The sequence below is a fragment of the Somniosus microcephalus genome, chromosome 25 (assembly GCF_052327205.1).
Source record: "Somniosus microcephalus isolate GS21.2 chromosome 25, FLI_Smic_1.0, whole genome shotgun sequence".
In the NCBI taxonomy this organism is placed as follows: Eukaryota; Metazoa; Chordata; class Chondrichthyes; order Squaliformes; family Somniosidae; genus Somniosus; species Somniosus microcephalus.
The window spans coordinates 26,805,863-26,822,638 of record NC_141011.1 but is presented as its reverse complement, the minus strand read 5'-3'; the positions used below and the strand labels follow the sequence as shown (position 1 = coordinate 26,822,638).

The following is a 16,776-nucleotide window of genomic DNA, read 5'->3' as shown; positions in this document are numbered from 1 at the left end:
TGGTTGCTGCATTTGTCGGTAATCATAGCATTTCAAGGGGATTCATTGAATGTGAAGCGCTTTGACATGTTCTGAGGGATGTGTTATGTCAATGCAAGTGTTTCTGATCAAGATCCGAGACAGTGTAGCTAACGTCTATTGTCAAGATCATAGAGTGTGTAACACCTATTGTTGAGTCCCTGTAGTGTTGGGATGACTGTTGTCCTTAAAGTGTATTTAGTGTATTGCTGCCAATAAATCACACACAAGTCAGTAAGCTTCAATGTTGTGTGATGTTCTTGCGATCCTCTTAATTCACCCCCTCAAATTGTTCCCACCACCAGTGACAGACTTGCAGCTACTGCTTTCTGCAGACTCAACCCTAGTTCAGAAGGGTAGACTCTAGATTTGTACCGCGGTGGGGGGGCTGCTTTTCTCAATTCTGAGCCGACACAGTCTGAACATTTCACCCCCCCCCCACCGTTAACATTTGACTGAAAACCCAGTGACAGCGCTGGGCCAGTTAACACAGGAACTACATAAGAACATAAGAAATAGGAGCAGGAGTAGGCCATACGGCCCCTCGGGCCTGCTCCGCCATTCAATAGGATCATGGCTGATCTGAATCTAGACTCACGTCCACTTCCCTGCCCTCTCCCCGTAACCCCTAATTCCCTTATCTGCTAGGAAAATGTCTATCTCCATTTTAAATTTATTTAATGTCGCAGCTTCCACAGCTCTCTGAGGTAGCAAATTCCATAGATTTACTACCCTCTGAGTGAAGAAGTTTCTCCTCATCTCAGTTTTGAAAGGGCAGCCCCTTATTCTAAAACTGTGGTTTGACAGGATGGTGGACACCCATCTCACAGTCTGTGGGGAGGGGCTCAATCCCAGGGCTCTCACATTCCCAGGACCATGCAGAGACGACTGGTGCAGGAGGAAAGAACGGAGAATTGAACAGTGAAAGGAATCGAGACAAGAATCCGCAATTATATGCACGTTATAAAGTTATTTATACCACCACCACTTCTCTCGGCCCCTCCATGGTCTCTAACTTGACACGCTGCTTGTCCGACATCCAGTACTGGATGAGCAGAAATATTCTCCAATTAAATATTGGGAAGACCGAAGTCATTGTCTTCAGGCCCCACCACAAACTCCATTCCCTAGCCACCGACTCCATCCCTCTCCCTAACATCTGTCTGAGGCTGAGCCAGGCAACCTTGGTGTCATATTTGACCCTGAAATTAGCTTCCAACCACATATCCATGGCATAAACAAGCTGCTTATTTCCACCTCCGTAACATCGCCCGTCTCCGCCCTTGCCTCAGCTCATCCGCTGCTGAAACCCTCATCCATGCCTTTGTTACCTCTAGACTTGACTATTCCAACGCACTCCTGGCTGGCCTCCCACATTCTACCCTACGTAAACTTGAGGTCATCCAAAAGTCAGCTGCCCGTGTCCTAACTCGCACCAAGTCCCGTTCACCCATCACCCCTGTGCTCGCTGACCTACATTGGCTCCTGGTTAAGCAACACCTCGATTTCAAAATTCTCATCCTTGTTTTCGAATCCCTCCATGGCCTCGCCCCTCCCTATCTCTGTAATCTCCTTCAGCCCCACACCCCCCCCCCACAGATATTTGCGCTCCTCAAATTCTGCCCTGTTGAACATCCCTGATTAAAGTCACTCAACCATTGGTGGCCGTGCCTTCTGTTGCCTGGGCCCTAAGCTCTGGAATTCCCTGCTTAAACCTCTCCGCCTCGCTACCTCTCTTTCCTCCTTTAAGACGCTCCTTAAAACCTACCTCATTGACCCAGTTTATGGTCACCTGCCCTAATTCCTCCTTATGTGGGTCGGTGTCAATGTTTTGTCTTCTAATACTCCCGTGAAGCACTTTGGGACGTTTTACTATGTCAAAGGCGCTATATAAATACAAGTTATTGTTGTTGTTCTGAAAATTCTCTTTTAGCAAAAAAAAATTGACAGAACATGACTGCTCCGGGTTAGCACAAAGCAAACCAGGTGTTAAAAACCTCATTTCATTTTGGAATTAAGGGACATTACTTGCTGACAGACACAAGTGAAGGACAGACTCCAGGTCCATTAAAAAATATTGTAAGTAAAAATGCAGCGACTGCTGGTATCCTGTCTGGGGGGGGGGGGTGGGGGGCTGCAATGGAATCCCAGTCCCCTGGAATTTGTGGCTTCCTTTTCCAAACACTTTCCCACAAAAAAGGAAGAGTGGGGAGGAGCCAAGAAACTGGAAGCAGCAAACCAGCGCATACCAGAAGGTAATGACACCACCCCCACCCACCCCAGGCCAGAGGCCCACTCCCACACCTCACTAATGACCGGAGAGGCCACAGGAGAAAGAAGTGATCCAGCAGCAACACTGGAGAGAGAGAGAGAGAGAAAAAACACACAGCAATCGGATTCCAACATCCACTGGGCACAATTCCAAATGGCACTTTCCAACTGCTCTGCACCATTCCATAGGATTTCCTTTCAAAATCCTGGGAGACTCTAGGAACATTTTTTTTTTACACATACAAAGAATGAGGATATCCTCTCTGATATTCTGGGGGAAAGAGACAGTGAACATGTAAATATACAAGCCACATCATTCCTCAAGGCACATTTAATAAACATCTGTTTTAACCCTGTCAGGATCAAACACCATTAGCAACAAGCAAAAGCCTCCGCTGGTGAGACTAATACACCAGCAATCATTGACACACCGTCCCATATAAAAGAGAGTGTGGAAACAGAGAGAAGCTGGTCTCTGTGTTAGGAGATCAGAGGTACAGGGAGTTCAGGACCCAAAGGGTTAATGTTGACGATGCTGGGAAACAGGATGAAAACATTCAAATACCCTCCCCCCTCAACACACACTACAGCACATTACTGTCCTCCCATTCACAATGCGATCACAGCTTTCCTTTGCAAATTCTTCAGGAGACATTGAACCCAACAGCACAGTTCCAGGATTGCAGGATCCTCGGGGGCTCCTTCCTAAACCCAGCACACCGGCTACTTCCTCACTCATTGTTCCTCCGATTTTCTCCAGATCTCCCCTTACCTATATTAGCCTCCAGTGTCCTCCCTTCACCCCTCAGTTCCCTCTCCTGATCATTCACCTTTGAACCAACAATTTTCTCCCCTGATTTCCCCAGTTTACTCTCCCCTGATCCCCCAGTTTACTCTCCCCTAATTTCCCTAGTTTACTCTCCCCATAACCCCCAGTTTACTCTCCCCATAACCCCGTTTACTCTCCCGATCCCCCAGTTTACTCTCCCCATAACCCCCAGTTTACTCTCCCCTGAACCCCCAGTTTACTCTCCCCTGATCCCCCAGTTTACTCTCCCCATAACCCCCAGTTTACTCTCCCCATAACCCCCAGTTTACTCTCCCCATAACCCCCAGTTTACTCTCCCCTGAACCCCCAGTTTACTCTCCCCTGATCCCCCACTTTACTCTCCCCTGATCCCCCAGTTTACTCTCCCCGGATCCCCCAGTTTACTCTCCCCGGATCCCCCAGTTTACTCTCCCCGGATCCCCCAGTTTACTCTCCCCTGATCCCCCAGTTTACTCTCCCCTGATCCCCCAGTTTACTCTCCCCTGATCCCCCAGTTTACTCTCCCCGGATCCCCCAGTTTACTCTCCCCGGATCCCCCAGTTTACTCTCCCCATAACCCCCAGTTTACTCTCCCCTGATCCCCCAGTTTACTCTCCCCTGATCCCCCAGTTTACTCTCCCCTGATCCCCCAGTTTACTCTCCCCGGATCCCCCAGTTTACTCTCCCCAGAACCCCCAGTTTACTCTCCCCGGAACCCCCAGTTTACTCTCCCCGGAACCCCCAGTTTACTCTCCCCGGAACCCCCAGTTTACTCTCCCCTGAACCCCCAGTTTACTCTCCCCTGAACCCCCAGTTTACTCTCCCCGGATCCCCCAGTTTACTCTCCCGTAACCCCCAGTTTACTCTCCCCTGATCCCCCAGTTTACTCTCCCCGGAACCCCCAGTTTACTCTCCCCTGATCCCCCAGTTTACTCTCCCCTGAACCCCCAGTTTACTCTCCCCTGAACCCCCAGTTTACTCTCCCCTGAACCCCCAGTTTACTCTCCCCTGAACCCCCAGTTTACTCTCCCCTGAACCCCCAGTTTACTCTCCCCTGAACCCCCAGTTTACTCTCCCCTGATCCCCCAGTTTACTCTCCCCTGAACCCCCAGTTTACTCTCCCCTGAACCCCCAGTTTACTCTCCCCAGAACCCCCAGTTTACACTCCCCTGATCCCCCAGTTTACTCTCCCCTGATCCCCCAGTTTACTCTCCCCTGAACCCCCAGTTTACTCTCCCCTGATCCCCCAGTTTACTCTCCCCTGAACCCCCAGTTTACTCTCCCCTGATCCCCCAGTTTACTCTCCCCTGAACCCCCAGTTTACTCTCCCCTGAACCCCCAGTTTACTCTCCCCTGAACCCCCAGTTTACTCTCCCCTGAACCCCCAGTTTACTCTCCCCGGAACCCCCAGTTTACTCTCCCCGGAACCCCCAGTTTACTCTCCCCTGATCCCCCAGTTTACACTCCCCTGATCCCCCAGTTTACACTCCCCTGATCCCCCAGTTTACTTTCCCCTGAACCCCCAGTTTACTCTCCCCTGAACCCCCAGTTTACTCTCCCCTGAACCCCCAGTTTACTCTCCCCTGAACCCCCAGTTTAATCTCCCCTGAACCCCCAGTTTCTCCTCCCTTGATCTTTCTCCTCTGATATCCCCCCACCCCACAGTTTCCTTCTCCAACCCCCCCCTCCAGTTTATCTCCCCTGAAACCCGTTTTCTCCACTGATTTCCCCCAGTTTTAACCTCCCCACATTCCCTATGTTGTCTCCCCCCCTGATGTGCCCCTCTCTCGGTCTCTCCCCCCCACCCCCCAGCTCCCTTACCTTCTCTATGCTGTTGCTTGGTGTCCATGACAGCGCACTCGGCTCCCGAGCTGAGTTCTGCCAATCTCCTGCTGGTGGCCGTCAGCTCGGCTCGCAGGTTGGTCACTTCGCGGCTGGCGGACTGCACGGCCACATCGATCCTCCCGGCCAGCTGCTTATTGTCTTCCATGGTGCTCAGGATCTTGGCCTGCGGAGAACGACATGCTTGTCAAGAGTGCGGCGGCGGGGAGAGGAGAGGAGAGCAGGGAGAGTGAAGCGTGTCCCCGGCGCTGGATCCTGCGCTAGCCCAGAGCTGCAGCCGGCTCCGCTCAACCTGGCATTCCATCAGGACTCAGGCGGCGGAGACTCGCCAGCCCCTTTAAATGGACACTACCAACCCCGGCCAGGGGAGCCCGAGGACAGAAAATCATATAAACCTTTTTTATATACAAGCTAACAACCCGAGGAGACACAAAAATACATTTCCTCTCTTAAATTTCACCCGAAATTGATCCCCCTCTGTCAATTTCAATTTTGCGCATCATATCAAACAAAGTAACTCACTCTTGCCCCCCTGCCCCGCTCTGCCGGTGCAGGAGTCGCTGTCCTGCTGTAATCCCTGGTAACAATGTTGCACAGATGCTCGCCTGCCTCATTTGCTTCGCGAATTCAATGGGGCTTGCAGCAAGCTGGCGAGAGGCTCGGGTTCTCGGCACAGTTCATATCCACCTGCTCCTGTTTGTTTCACACACACACATTCTGCTGTTGCATTGCACTCCCCTCCTCCCTGTCTGCTGACAATTAACCAGCGCACCTCGCTACCTGCTGCATTATAGACAGCAACAAACTGGGCGCAGCCTCTTCTACCTGCCTGACTCTGGCCTTCGTTCACCCGCTGCTCTTGTCTCCGAATGTCTGATCCACCGCATTGGCTTGTTTTATTTTGCTTGTGTTTTTAAATTTTTTTTAGATATGCTTGAATTTTGTACGGGATGCCAATGCTAGGAACAGAAGCACTTTCTCATTTCTTGGAGCACTCACGAGATTATATGCAGATTAAAGCTGCCTCTACTCGGTCCCAGCAGTGTGCCTGAGTGCCCAATGCCACTAGAGCTTCTCCTGCTGCACCTGTGTAAGATTTTATTTCCCATTTCCCACCCCCAGTCTGACTGTGGTTTCTCCGAGTGAGATTGCAAATTAGAGGGGACGGGGGAAGGGGATTTGAGCCATGGGTCGATGGACAGCAGAATGAGGTGGCCAAACATTTTTTTTTAATTCATTGATGGGATGTGGGCGGTGCTGGCTAGGCCTGCATTTAGTGCCCATCCCTAATTGCCCTTGAGAAGATGGTGGTGAGCTGCCTTCTTGAACCGCTGCAGTCCACATGTTAGGACCACTGTGATGGGGGGACATGTTAGGACCACTGTGATGGGGGGACATGTTAGGACCACTGTGATGGGGGCGACATGTTAGGACCACTGTGTTTGGAATACATGTTAGGACCACTGTGATTGGGAGACATGTTAGGACAACTGTGATGGGGGAACATGTTAGGACCACTGTGATGGGGGGACATGTTAGGACCACTGTGATTGGAAGACATGTTAGGACCACTGTGATGGGGGGACATGTTAGGACCACTGTGATGGGGGGGACATGTTAGGACCACTGTGATAGGGGGACATGTTAGGACCACTGTGATTGGGAGACATGTTAGGGCCACTGTGATGGGGAGACATGTTAGGACCACTGATGGGGGACATGTTAGGGCCACTGTGATGGGGAGACATGTTAGGACCACTGTGATGGGGGGACATGTTTGGGCCACTGTGATGGCGGACATGTTAGGACCACTGTGATTGGGAGACATGTTAGGACCACTGTGATTGGGAGACATGTTAGGGCCACTGTGATGGGGAGACATGTTAGGACCACTGTGATTGGGAGACATGTTAGGACCACTGTGATGGGGGGACATGTTAGGACCACTGTGATGGGGGGACATGTTAGGACCACTGTGATTGGGAGACATGTTAGGACCACTATGATTGGGAGACATGTTAGGACCACTGTGATGGGGAGACATGTTAGGACCACTGTGATGGGGTGACATGTTAGGACCACTGTGATGGGGGGGACATGTTAGGACCACTGTGATTGGAAGACATGTTAGGACCACTGTGATTGGGAGACATGTTAGGACCACTGTGATGGGGGAACATGTTAGGACCACTGTGATGGGGGGACATGTTAGGACCACTGTGATTGGAAGACATGTTAGGACCACTGTGATTAGGAGACATGTTAGGGCCACTGTGATGGGGAGACATGTTAGGACCACTGTGATGGGGAGACATGTTAGGACCACTGTGATGGGGAGACATGTTAGGGCCACTGTGATGGGGGACATGTTAGGACCACTGTGAATGGGAGACATGTTAGGACCACTGTGATTGGGAGACATGTTGGGGCCACTGTGATGGGGAGACATGTTAGGACCACTGTGATGGGGAGACATGTTAGGACCACTGTGATGGGGAGACATGTTAGGACCACTGTGATAGGGGGGCATGTTAGGACCACTGTGATGGGGGACATGTTAGGACCACTGTGATTGGGAGACATGTTAGGGCCACTGTGATGGGGAGACATGTTAGGACCACAGATGGGGGACATGTTAGGGCCACTGTGATGGGGAGACATGTTAGGACCACTGTGATGGGGGGACATGTTAGGGCCACTGTGATGGCGGACATGTTAGGACCACTGTGATTGGGAGACATGTTAGGACCACTGTGATTGGGAGACATGTTAGGGCCACTGTGATGGGGAGACATGTTAGGACCACTGTGATTGGGAGACATGTTAGGACCACTGTGATTGGGAGACATGTTAGGACCACTGTGATGGGGAGACATGTTAGGACCACTGTGATGGGGGGACATGTTAGGACCACTGTGATGGGGGGGACATGTTAGGACCACTGTGATTGGAAGACATGTTAGGACCACTGTGATTGGGAGACATGTTAGGACCACTGTGATGGGGGAACATGTTAGGACCACTGTGATGGGGGGACATGTTAGGACCACTGTGATTGGGAGACATGTTAGGGCCACTGTGATGGGGAGACATGTTAGGACCACTGATGGGGGACATGTTAGGGCCACTGTGATGGGGAGACATGTTAGGACCACTGTGATGGGGGGACATGTTCGGGCCACTGTGATGGGGGACATGTTAGGACCACTGTGATTGGGAGACATGTTAGGACCACTGTGATTGGGAGACATGTTAGGGCCACTGTGATGGGGAGACATGTTAGGACCACTGTGATTGGGAGACATGTTAGGACCACTGTGATTGGGAGACATGTTAGGACCACTGTGATGGGGAGACATGTTAGGACCACTGTGATGGAGGGACATGTTAGGACCACTGTGATGGGGGGGACATGTTAGGACCACTGTGATTGGAAGACATGTTAGGACCACTGTGATTGGGAGACATGTTAGGACCACTGTGATGGGGGAACATGTTACGACCACTGTGATGGGGGGACATGTTAGGACCACTGTGATTGGAAGACATGTTAGGACCACTGTGATTGGGAGACATGTTAGGACCACTGTGATGGGGGGACATGTTAGGACCACTGTGATGGGGGGACATGTTAGGACCACTGTGATTGGAAGACATGTTAGGACCACTGTGATTGGAAGACATGTTAGGACCACTGTGATGGGGGGGACATGTTAGGACCACTGTGATAGGGGGACATGTTAGGACCACTGTGATTGGGAGACATGTTAGGGCCACTGTGATGGGGAGACATGTTAGGACCACTGATGGGGGACATGTTAGGGCCACTGTGATGGGGAGACATGTTAGGACCACTGTGATAGGGGGACATGTTTGGGCCACTGTGATGGTGGACATGTTAGGACCACTGTGATTGGGAGACATGTTAGGACCACTATGATTGGGAGACATGTTAGGACCACTGTGATGGGGAGACATGTTAGGACCACTGTGATGGGGGAACAGGTTAGGACCACTGTGATGGGGGGGACATGTTAGGACCACTGTGATTGGAAGACATGTTAGGACCACTGTGATTGGGAGACATGTTAGGACCACTGTGATGGGGGAACATGTTAGGACCACTGTGATGGGGGGACATGTTAGGACCACTGTGATTGGAAGACATGTTAGGACCACTGTGATTAGGAGACATGTTAGGGCCACTGTGATGGGGAGACATGTTAGGACCACTGTGATGGGGAGACATGTTAGGACCACTGTGATGGGGAGACATGTTAGGGCCACTGTGATGGGGGACATGTTAGGGCCACTGTGATTGGGAGACATGTTAGGACCACTGTGATTGGGAGACATGTTAGGGCCACTGTGAAGGGGAGACATGTTAGGACCACTGTGATGGGGAGACATGTTAGGACGACTGTGATGGGGAGACATGTTAGGACCACTGTGATGGGGGGACATGTTAGGACCACTGTGATGGGGGGACATGTTAGGACCACTGTGATTGGAAGACATGTTAGGACCACTGTGATGGGGGGGACATGTTAGGACCACTGTGATAGGGGGACGTGTTAGGACCACTGTGATGGGGGGACATGTTAGGACCACTGTGATTGGGGGACATGTTAGGACCACTGTGATTGGGAGACATGTTAGGACCACTGTGATTGGGAGACATGTTAGGACCACTGTGATGGGGAGACATGTTAGGACCACTGTGATGGGGAGACATGTTAGGACCACTGTGATTGGGAGACATGTTCGGACCACTGTGATTGGGAGACATGTTAGGACCACTGTGATTGGGAGACATGTTCGGACCACTGTGATGGGGAGACATGTTAGGACCACTGTGATTGGGAGACATGTTCGGACCACTGTGATTGGGAGACATGTTAGGACCACTGTGATGGGGAGACATGTTAGGACCACTGTGATGGGGAGACATGTTAGGACCACTGTGATTGGGAGACATGTTAGGACCACTGTGATGGGGAGACATGTTAGGACCACTGTGATGGGGAGACATGTTAGGACCACTGTGATTGGGAGACATGTTAGGACCACTGTGATTGGGAGACATGTTAGGACCACTGTGATTGGGAGACATGTTGGGACCACTGTGATGGGGGGACATGTTAGGACCACTGTGATTGGGAGACATGTTAGGACCACTGTGATGGGGAACATGTTAGGGCCACTGTGATGGGGGGACATGTTAGGACCACTGTGATTGGGAGACACGTTAGGACCACTGTGATGGGGAGACATGTGAGGACCACTGTGATTGGGAGACATGTTAGGACCACTGTGATGGGGAACATGTTAGGGCCACTGTGATTGGGAGACATGTTAGGACCACTGTGATTGGGAGACATGTTAGGGCCACTGTGATGGGGAACATGTTCGGGCCACTGTGATTGGGAGACATGTTAGGACCACTGTGATTGGGAGACATGTTAGGGCCACTGTGATGGGGAACATGTTAGGACCACTGTGATGGGGGGACATGTTAGGACCACTGTAATTGGGAGACATGTTAGGGCCACTGTGATGGGGAACATGTTAGGACCACTGTGATGGGGGATATGTTAGGACCACTGTGATGGGGGAACATTTTAGGACCACTGTGATGGGGAACATGTTAGGGCCACTGTGATGGGGGACATGTTAGGACCACTGTGATGGGGGAACATGTTAGGACCACTGTGATTGGGAGACATGTTAGGACCACTGTGATGGGGAGACATGTTAGGACCACTGTGATGGGGGGACATGTTAGGAGCACTGTAATTGGGAGACATTTTAGGACCACTGTGATGGGGAGACATGTTAGGTCCACTGTGATGGGGGGACATGTTAGGACCACTGTGATAGGGGGACATGTTAGGACCACTGTGATGGGGGGACAAGTTAGGACCACTGTGATTGGGAGACATGTTAGGGCCACTGTGATGGGGAGACATGTTAGGACCACTGATGGGGGAGATGTTAGGGCCACTGTGATGGGGAGACATGTTAGGACCACTGTGATGGGGGGACATGTTAGGGCCACTGTGATGGGGAGACATGTTAGGACCACTATGATTGGGAGACATGTTAGGACCACTGTGATTGGGAGACATGTTAGGGCCACTGTGATGGGGAGACATGTTAGGACCATTGTGATTGGGAGACATGTTAGGACCACTGTGATTGGACGACATGTTAGGACCACTGTGATGGGGAGACATGTTAGGACCACTCTGATGGGGGGACATGTTAGGACCACTGTGATGGGGGGGACATGTTAGGACCACTGTGATTGGAAGACATGTTAGGACCACTGTGATGGGGAGACATGTAAGGACCACTGTGATGGGGAAACATGTTAGGACCACTGTGATGGGGGGACATGTTAGGACCACTGTGATTGGAAGACATGTTAGGACCACTGTGATTGGGAGACATGTTAGGACCACTGTGATGGGGGGACATGTTAGGACCACTGTGATGGGGGGACATGTTAGGACCACTGTGATTGGAAGACATGTTAGGACCACTGTGATGGGGGGGACATGTTAGGGCCACTGTGATAGGGGGACATGTTAGGACCACTGTGATGGGGGGACATGTTAGGACCACTGTGATTGGGGGACATGTTAGGACCACTGTGATTGGGAGACATGTTAGGACCACTGTGATTGGGAGACATGTTAGGACCACTGTGATGGGGAGACATGTTAGGACCACTGTGATGGGGAGACATGTTAGGACCACTGTGATTGGGAGACATGTTAGGACCACTGTGATTGGGAGACATGTTAGGACCACTGTGATGGGGAGACATGTTAGGACCACTGTGATGGGGAGACATGTTCGGACCACTGTGATTGGGAGACATGTTAGGACCACTGTGATGGGGAGACATGTTAGGCCCACTGTGATTGGGAGACATGTTAGGACCACTGTGATGGGGAGACATGTTAGGACCACTGTGATTGGGAGACATGTTCGGACCACTGTGATGGGGAGACATGTTAGGGCCACTGTGATTGGGAGACATGTTAGGACCACTGTGATGGGGAGACATGTTAGGACCACTGTGATGGGGAACATGTTAGGGTCACTGTGATGGGGGGACATGTTAGGACCACTGTGATTGGGAGACACGTTAGGACCACTGTGATGGGGAGACATGTGAGGACCATTGTGATTGGGAGACATGTTAGGACCACTGTGATGGGGAACATGTTAGGGCCACTGTGATTGGGAGACATGTTAGGACCACTGTGATTGGGAGACATGTTAGGGCCACTGTGATGGGGAACATGTTAGGGCCACTGTGATGGGGACATGTTAGGACCACTGTGATGGGGGAACATGTTAGGACCACTGTGATTGGGAGACATGTTAGGACCACTGTGATTGGGAGACATGTTAGGGCCACTGTGATGGGGAACATGTTAGGGCCACTGTGATGGGGAACATTTTAGGGCCACTGTGATGGGGAACATGTTAGGACCACTGTGATTGGGAGACATGTTCGGGCCACTGTGATTGGGAGACATGTTAGGGCCACTGTGATGGGGAACATGTTAGGGCCACTGTGATGGGGAACATGTTAGGGCCACTGTGATGGGGAACATGTTAGGGCCACTGTCATTGGGAGACATGTTAGGGCCACTGTGATGGGGAACATGTTAGGACCACTGTGATGGGGGATATGTTAGGACCACTGTGATGGGGGAACATTTTAGGACCACTGTGATGGGGAACATGTTAGGGCCACTGTGATGGGGGACATGTTAGGACCACTGTGATGGGGGAACATGTTAGGACCACTGTGATTGGGAGACATGTTAGGACCACTGTGATGGGGAGACATGTTAGGACCACTGTGATGGGGGGACTTGTTAGGACCACTGTAATTGGGAGACATGTTAGGACCACTGTGATGGGGAGACCTGTTAGGACCACTGTGATTGGGAGACATGTTAGGACCACTGTGATGGGGGACATGTTAGGACCACTGTGATTGGGAGACATGTTAGGACCACTGTGATTAGGAGACATGTTAGGGCCACTGTCATGGGGAGACATGTTAGGACCACTGTGATGGGGAGACATGTTAGGACCACTGTGATGGTGAGACATGTTAGGACCACTGTGATGGGGGACATGTTAGGACCACTGTGATTGGGAGACATGTTAGGACCACTGTGATTGGGAGACATGTTAGGGCCACTGTGATGGGGAGACATGTTTGGACCACTGTGATGGGGAGACATGTTAGGACCACTGTGATGGGGAGACATGTTAGTACCACTGTGATTGGGGGACATGTTAGGACCATTGTGATGGGGGGACATGTTAGGACCACTGTGATTGGGAGACATGTTAGGGCCACTGTGATGGGGAGACATGTTCGGACCACTGATGGGGGACATGTTAGGGCCACTGTGATGGGGAGACATGTTAGGACCACTGTGATGGGGGGACATGTTAGGGCCACTGTGATGGGTGACATGTTAGGACCACTGTGATTGGGAGACATGTTAGGACCACTGTGATTGGGAGACATGTTAGGGCCACTGTGATGGGGAGACATGTTAGGACCACTGTGATTGGGAGACATGTTAGGACCACTGTGATTGGGAGACATGTTAGGACCACTGTGATGGGGAGACATGTTAGGACCACTGTGATGGGGGGACATGTTAGGACCACTGTGATGGGGGGACATGTTAGGACCACTGTGATTGGGAGACATGTTAGGACCACTGTGATGGGGGAACATGTTAGGACCACTGTGATGGGGGGACATGTTAGGACCACTGTGATTGGAAAACATGTTAGGACCACTGTGATTGGGAGACATGTTAGGACCACTGTGATGGGGGGACATGTTAGGACCACTGTGATGGGGGGACATGTGAGGACCACTGTGATTGGAAGACATGTTAGGACCACTGTGATGGGGGGGACATGTTAGGACCACTGTGATAGGGGGACATGTTAGGACCACTGTGATGGGGGGACATGTTAGGACCACTGTGATGGGGAGACATGTTAGGACCACTGTGATGGGGAGACATGTTAGGACCACTGTGATTGGGAGACATGTTAGGACCACTGTGATGGGGAGACATGTTAGGACCACTGTGATTGGGAGACATGTTAGGACCACTGTGATGGGGAGACATGTTAGGACCACTGTGATTGGGAGACATGTTAGGACCACTGTGATGGGGGGACATGTTAGGACCACTGTGATTGGGAGACATGTTAGGACCACTGTGATGGGGAGATATGTTCGGACCACTGTGATGGGGAACATGTTAGGGCCACTGTGATGGGGGGACATGTTAGGACCACTGTGATTGGGAGACACGTTAGGACCACTGTGATGGGGAGACATGTGAGGACCACTGTGATTGGGAGACATGTTAGGACCACTGTGATGGGGAACATGTTAGGGCCACTGTGATTGGGAGACATGTTCGGACCACTGTGATTGGGAGACATGTTAGGGCCACTGTGATGGGGAACATGTTAGGGCCACTGTGATGGGGACATGTTAGGACCACTGTGATGGGGGAACATGTTAGGACCACTGTGATTGGGAGACATGTTAGGACCACTGTGATGGGGAGACATGTTAGGACCACTGTGATGGGGGGACATGTTAGGACCACTGTGATGGGGGGGACATGTTAGGACCACTGTGATTGGGAGACATGTTAGGGCCACTGTGATGGGGAGACATGTTCGGACCACTGATGGGGGACATGTTAGGGCCACTGTGATGGGGAGACATGTTAGGACCACTGTGATGGGGGGACATGTTAGGGCCACTGTGATGGGGAGACATGTTAGGACCACTGTGATTGGGAGACATGTTAGGACCACTGTGATTGGGAGACATGTTAGGGCCACTGTGATGGGGAGACATGTTAGGACCACTGTGATTGGGAGACATGTTAGGAGCACTGTGATTGGGCGACATGTTAGGACCACTGTGATGGGGAGACATGTTAGGACCACTGTGATGGGGGGACATGTTAGGACCACTGTGATGGGGGGGACATGTTAGGATCACTGTGATTGGAAGACATGTTAGGACCACTGTGATGGGGAGACATGTTAGGACCACTGTGATGGGGGAACATGTTAGGACCACTGTGATGGGGGGACATGTTAGGACCACTGTGATTGGAAGACATGTTAGGACCACTGTGATTGGGAGACATGTTAGGACCACTGTGATGGGGGGACATGTTAGGACCACTGTGATGGGGGGACATGTTAGGACCACTGTGATTGGAAGACATGTTAGGACCACTGTGATGGGGGGGACATGTTAGGACCACTGTGATAGGGGGACATGTTAGGACCACTGTGATGGGGGGACATGTTAGGACCACTGTGATTGGGGGACATGTTAGGACCACTGTGATTGGGAGACATGTTAGGACCACTGTGATGGGGAGACATGTTAGGACCACTGTGATGGGGAGACATGTTAGGACCACTGTGATTGGGAGACATGTTAGGACCACTGTGATTGGGAGACATGTTAGGACCACTGTGATGGGGAGACATGTTAGGACCACTGTGATGGGGAGACATGTTAGGACCACTGTGATTGGGAGACATGTTAGGACCACTGTGATGGGGAGACATGTTAGGACCACTGTGATTGGGAGACATGTTAGGACCACTGTGATGGGGAGACATGTTAGGACCACTGTGATTGGGAGACATGTTAGGACCACTGTGATGGGGAGACATGTTAGGACCACTGTGATGGGGAGACATGTTCGGACCACTGTGATTGGGAGACATGTTAGGACCACTGTGATGGGGAGACATGTTAGGCCCACTGTGATTGGGAGACATGTTAGGACCACTGTGATGGGGAGACATGTTAGGACCACTGTGATTGGGAGACATGTTCGGACCACTGTGATGGGGAGACATGTTAGGGCCACTGTGATTGGGAGACATGTTAGGACCACTGTGATGGGGAGACATGTTAGGACCACTGTGATGGGGAACATGTTAGGGTCACTGTGATGGGGGGACATGTTAGGACCACTGTGATTGGGAGACACGTTAGGACCACTGTGATGGGGAGACATGTGAGGACCATTGTGATTGGGAGACATGTTAGGACCACTGTGATGGGGAACATGTTAGGGCCACTGTGATTGGGAGACATGTTAGGACCACTGTGATTGGGAGACATGTTAGGGCCACTGTGATGGGGAACATGTTAGGGCCACTGTGATGGGGACATGTTAGGACCACTGTGATGGGGGAACATGTTAGGACCACTGTGATTGGGAGACATGTTAGGACCACTGTGATTGGGAGACATGTTAGGGCCACTGTGATGGGGAACATGTTAGGGCCACTGTGATGGGGAACATTTTAGGGCCACTGTGATGGGGAACATGTTAGGACCACTGTGATTGGGAGACATGTTCGGGCCACTGTGATTGGGAGACATGTTAGGGCCACTGTGATGGGGAACATGTTAGGGCCACTGTGATGGGGAACATGTTAGGGCCACTGTCATTGGGAGACATGTTAGGGCCACTGTGATGGGGAACATGTTAGGACCACTGTGATGGGGGATATGTTAGGACCACTGTGATGGGGGAACATTTTAGGACCACTGTGATGGGGAACATGTTAGGGCCACTGTGATGGGGGACATGTTAGGACCACTGTGATGGGGGAACATGTTAGGACCACTGTGATTGGGAGACATGTTAGGACCACTGTGATGGGGAGACATGTTAGGACCACTGTGATGGGGGGACTTGTTAGGACCACTGTAATTGGGA

The 16,776-nt window shown here is 51.5% G+C and overlaps 1 protein-coding gene across 5 annotated transcripts in view; it reads right to left on the bottom strand.

Annotated features, from left to right (window-relative positions):
* Window positions 1–16,776, bottom strand: part of LOC147100558 (kazrin-like) — a 701,207-nt gene that overhangs the window by 385,570 nt on the left and 298,861 nt on the right. For all 5 annotated transcript variants that reach the window (XM_085966932.1, XM_085966930.1, XM_085966931.1 and 2 more), the window contains exon 3: window positions 4,919–5,105. In XM_085966932.1, the coding sequence (XP_085823058.1) occupies window positions 4,919–5,105 (187 nt within the window). The remainder of the gene's footprint in view (window positions 1–4,918; window positions 5,106–16,776) is intronic.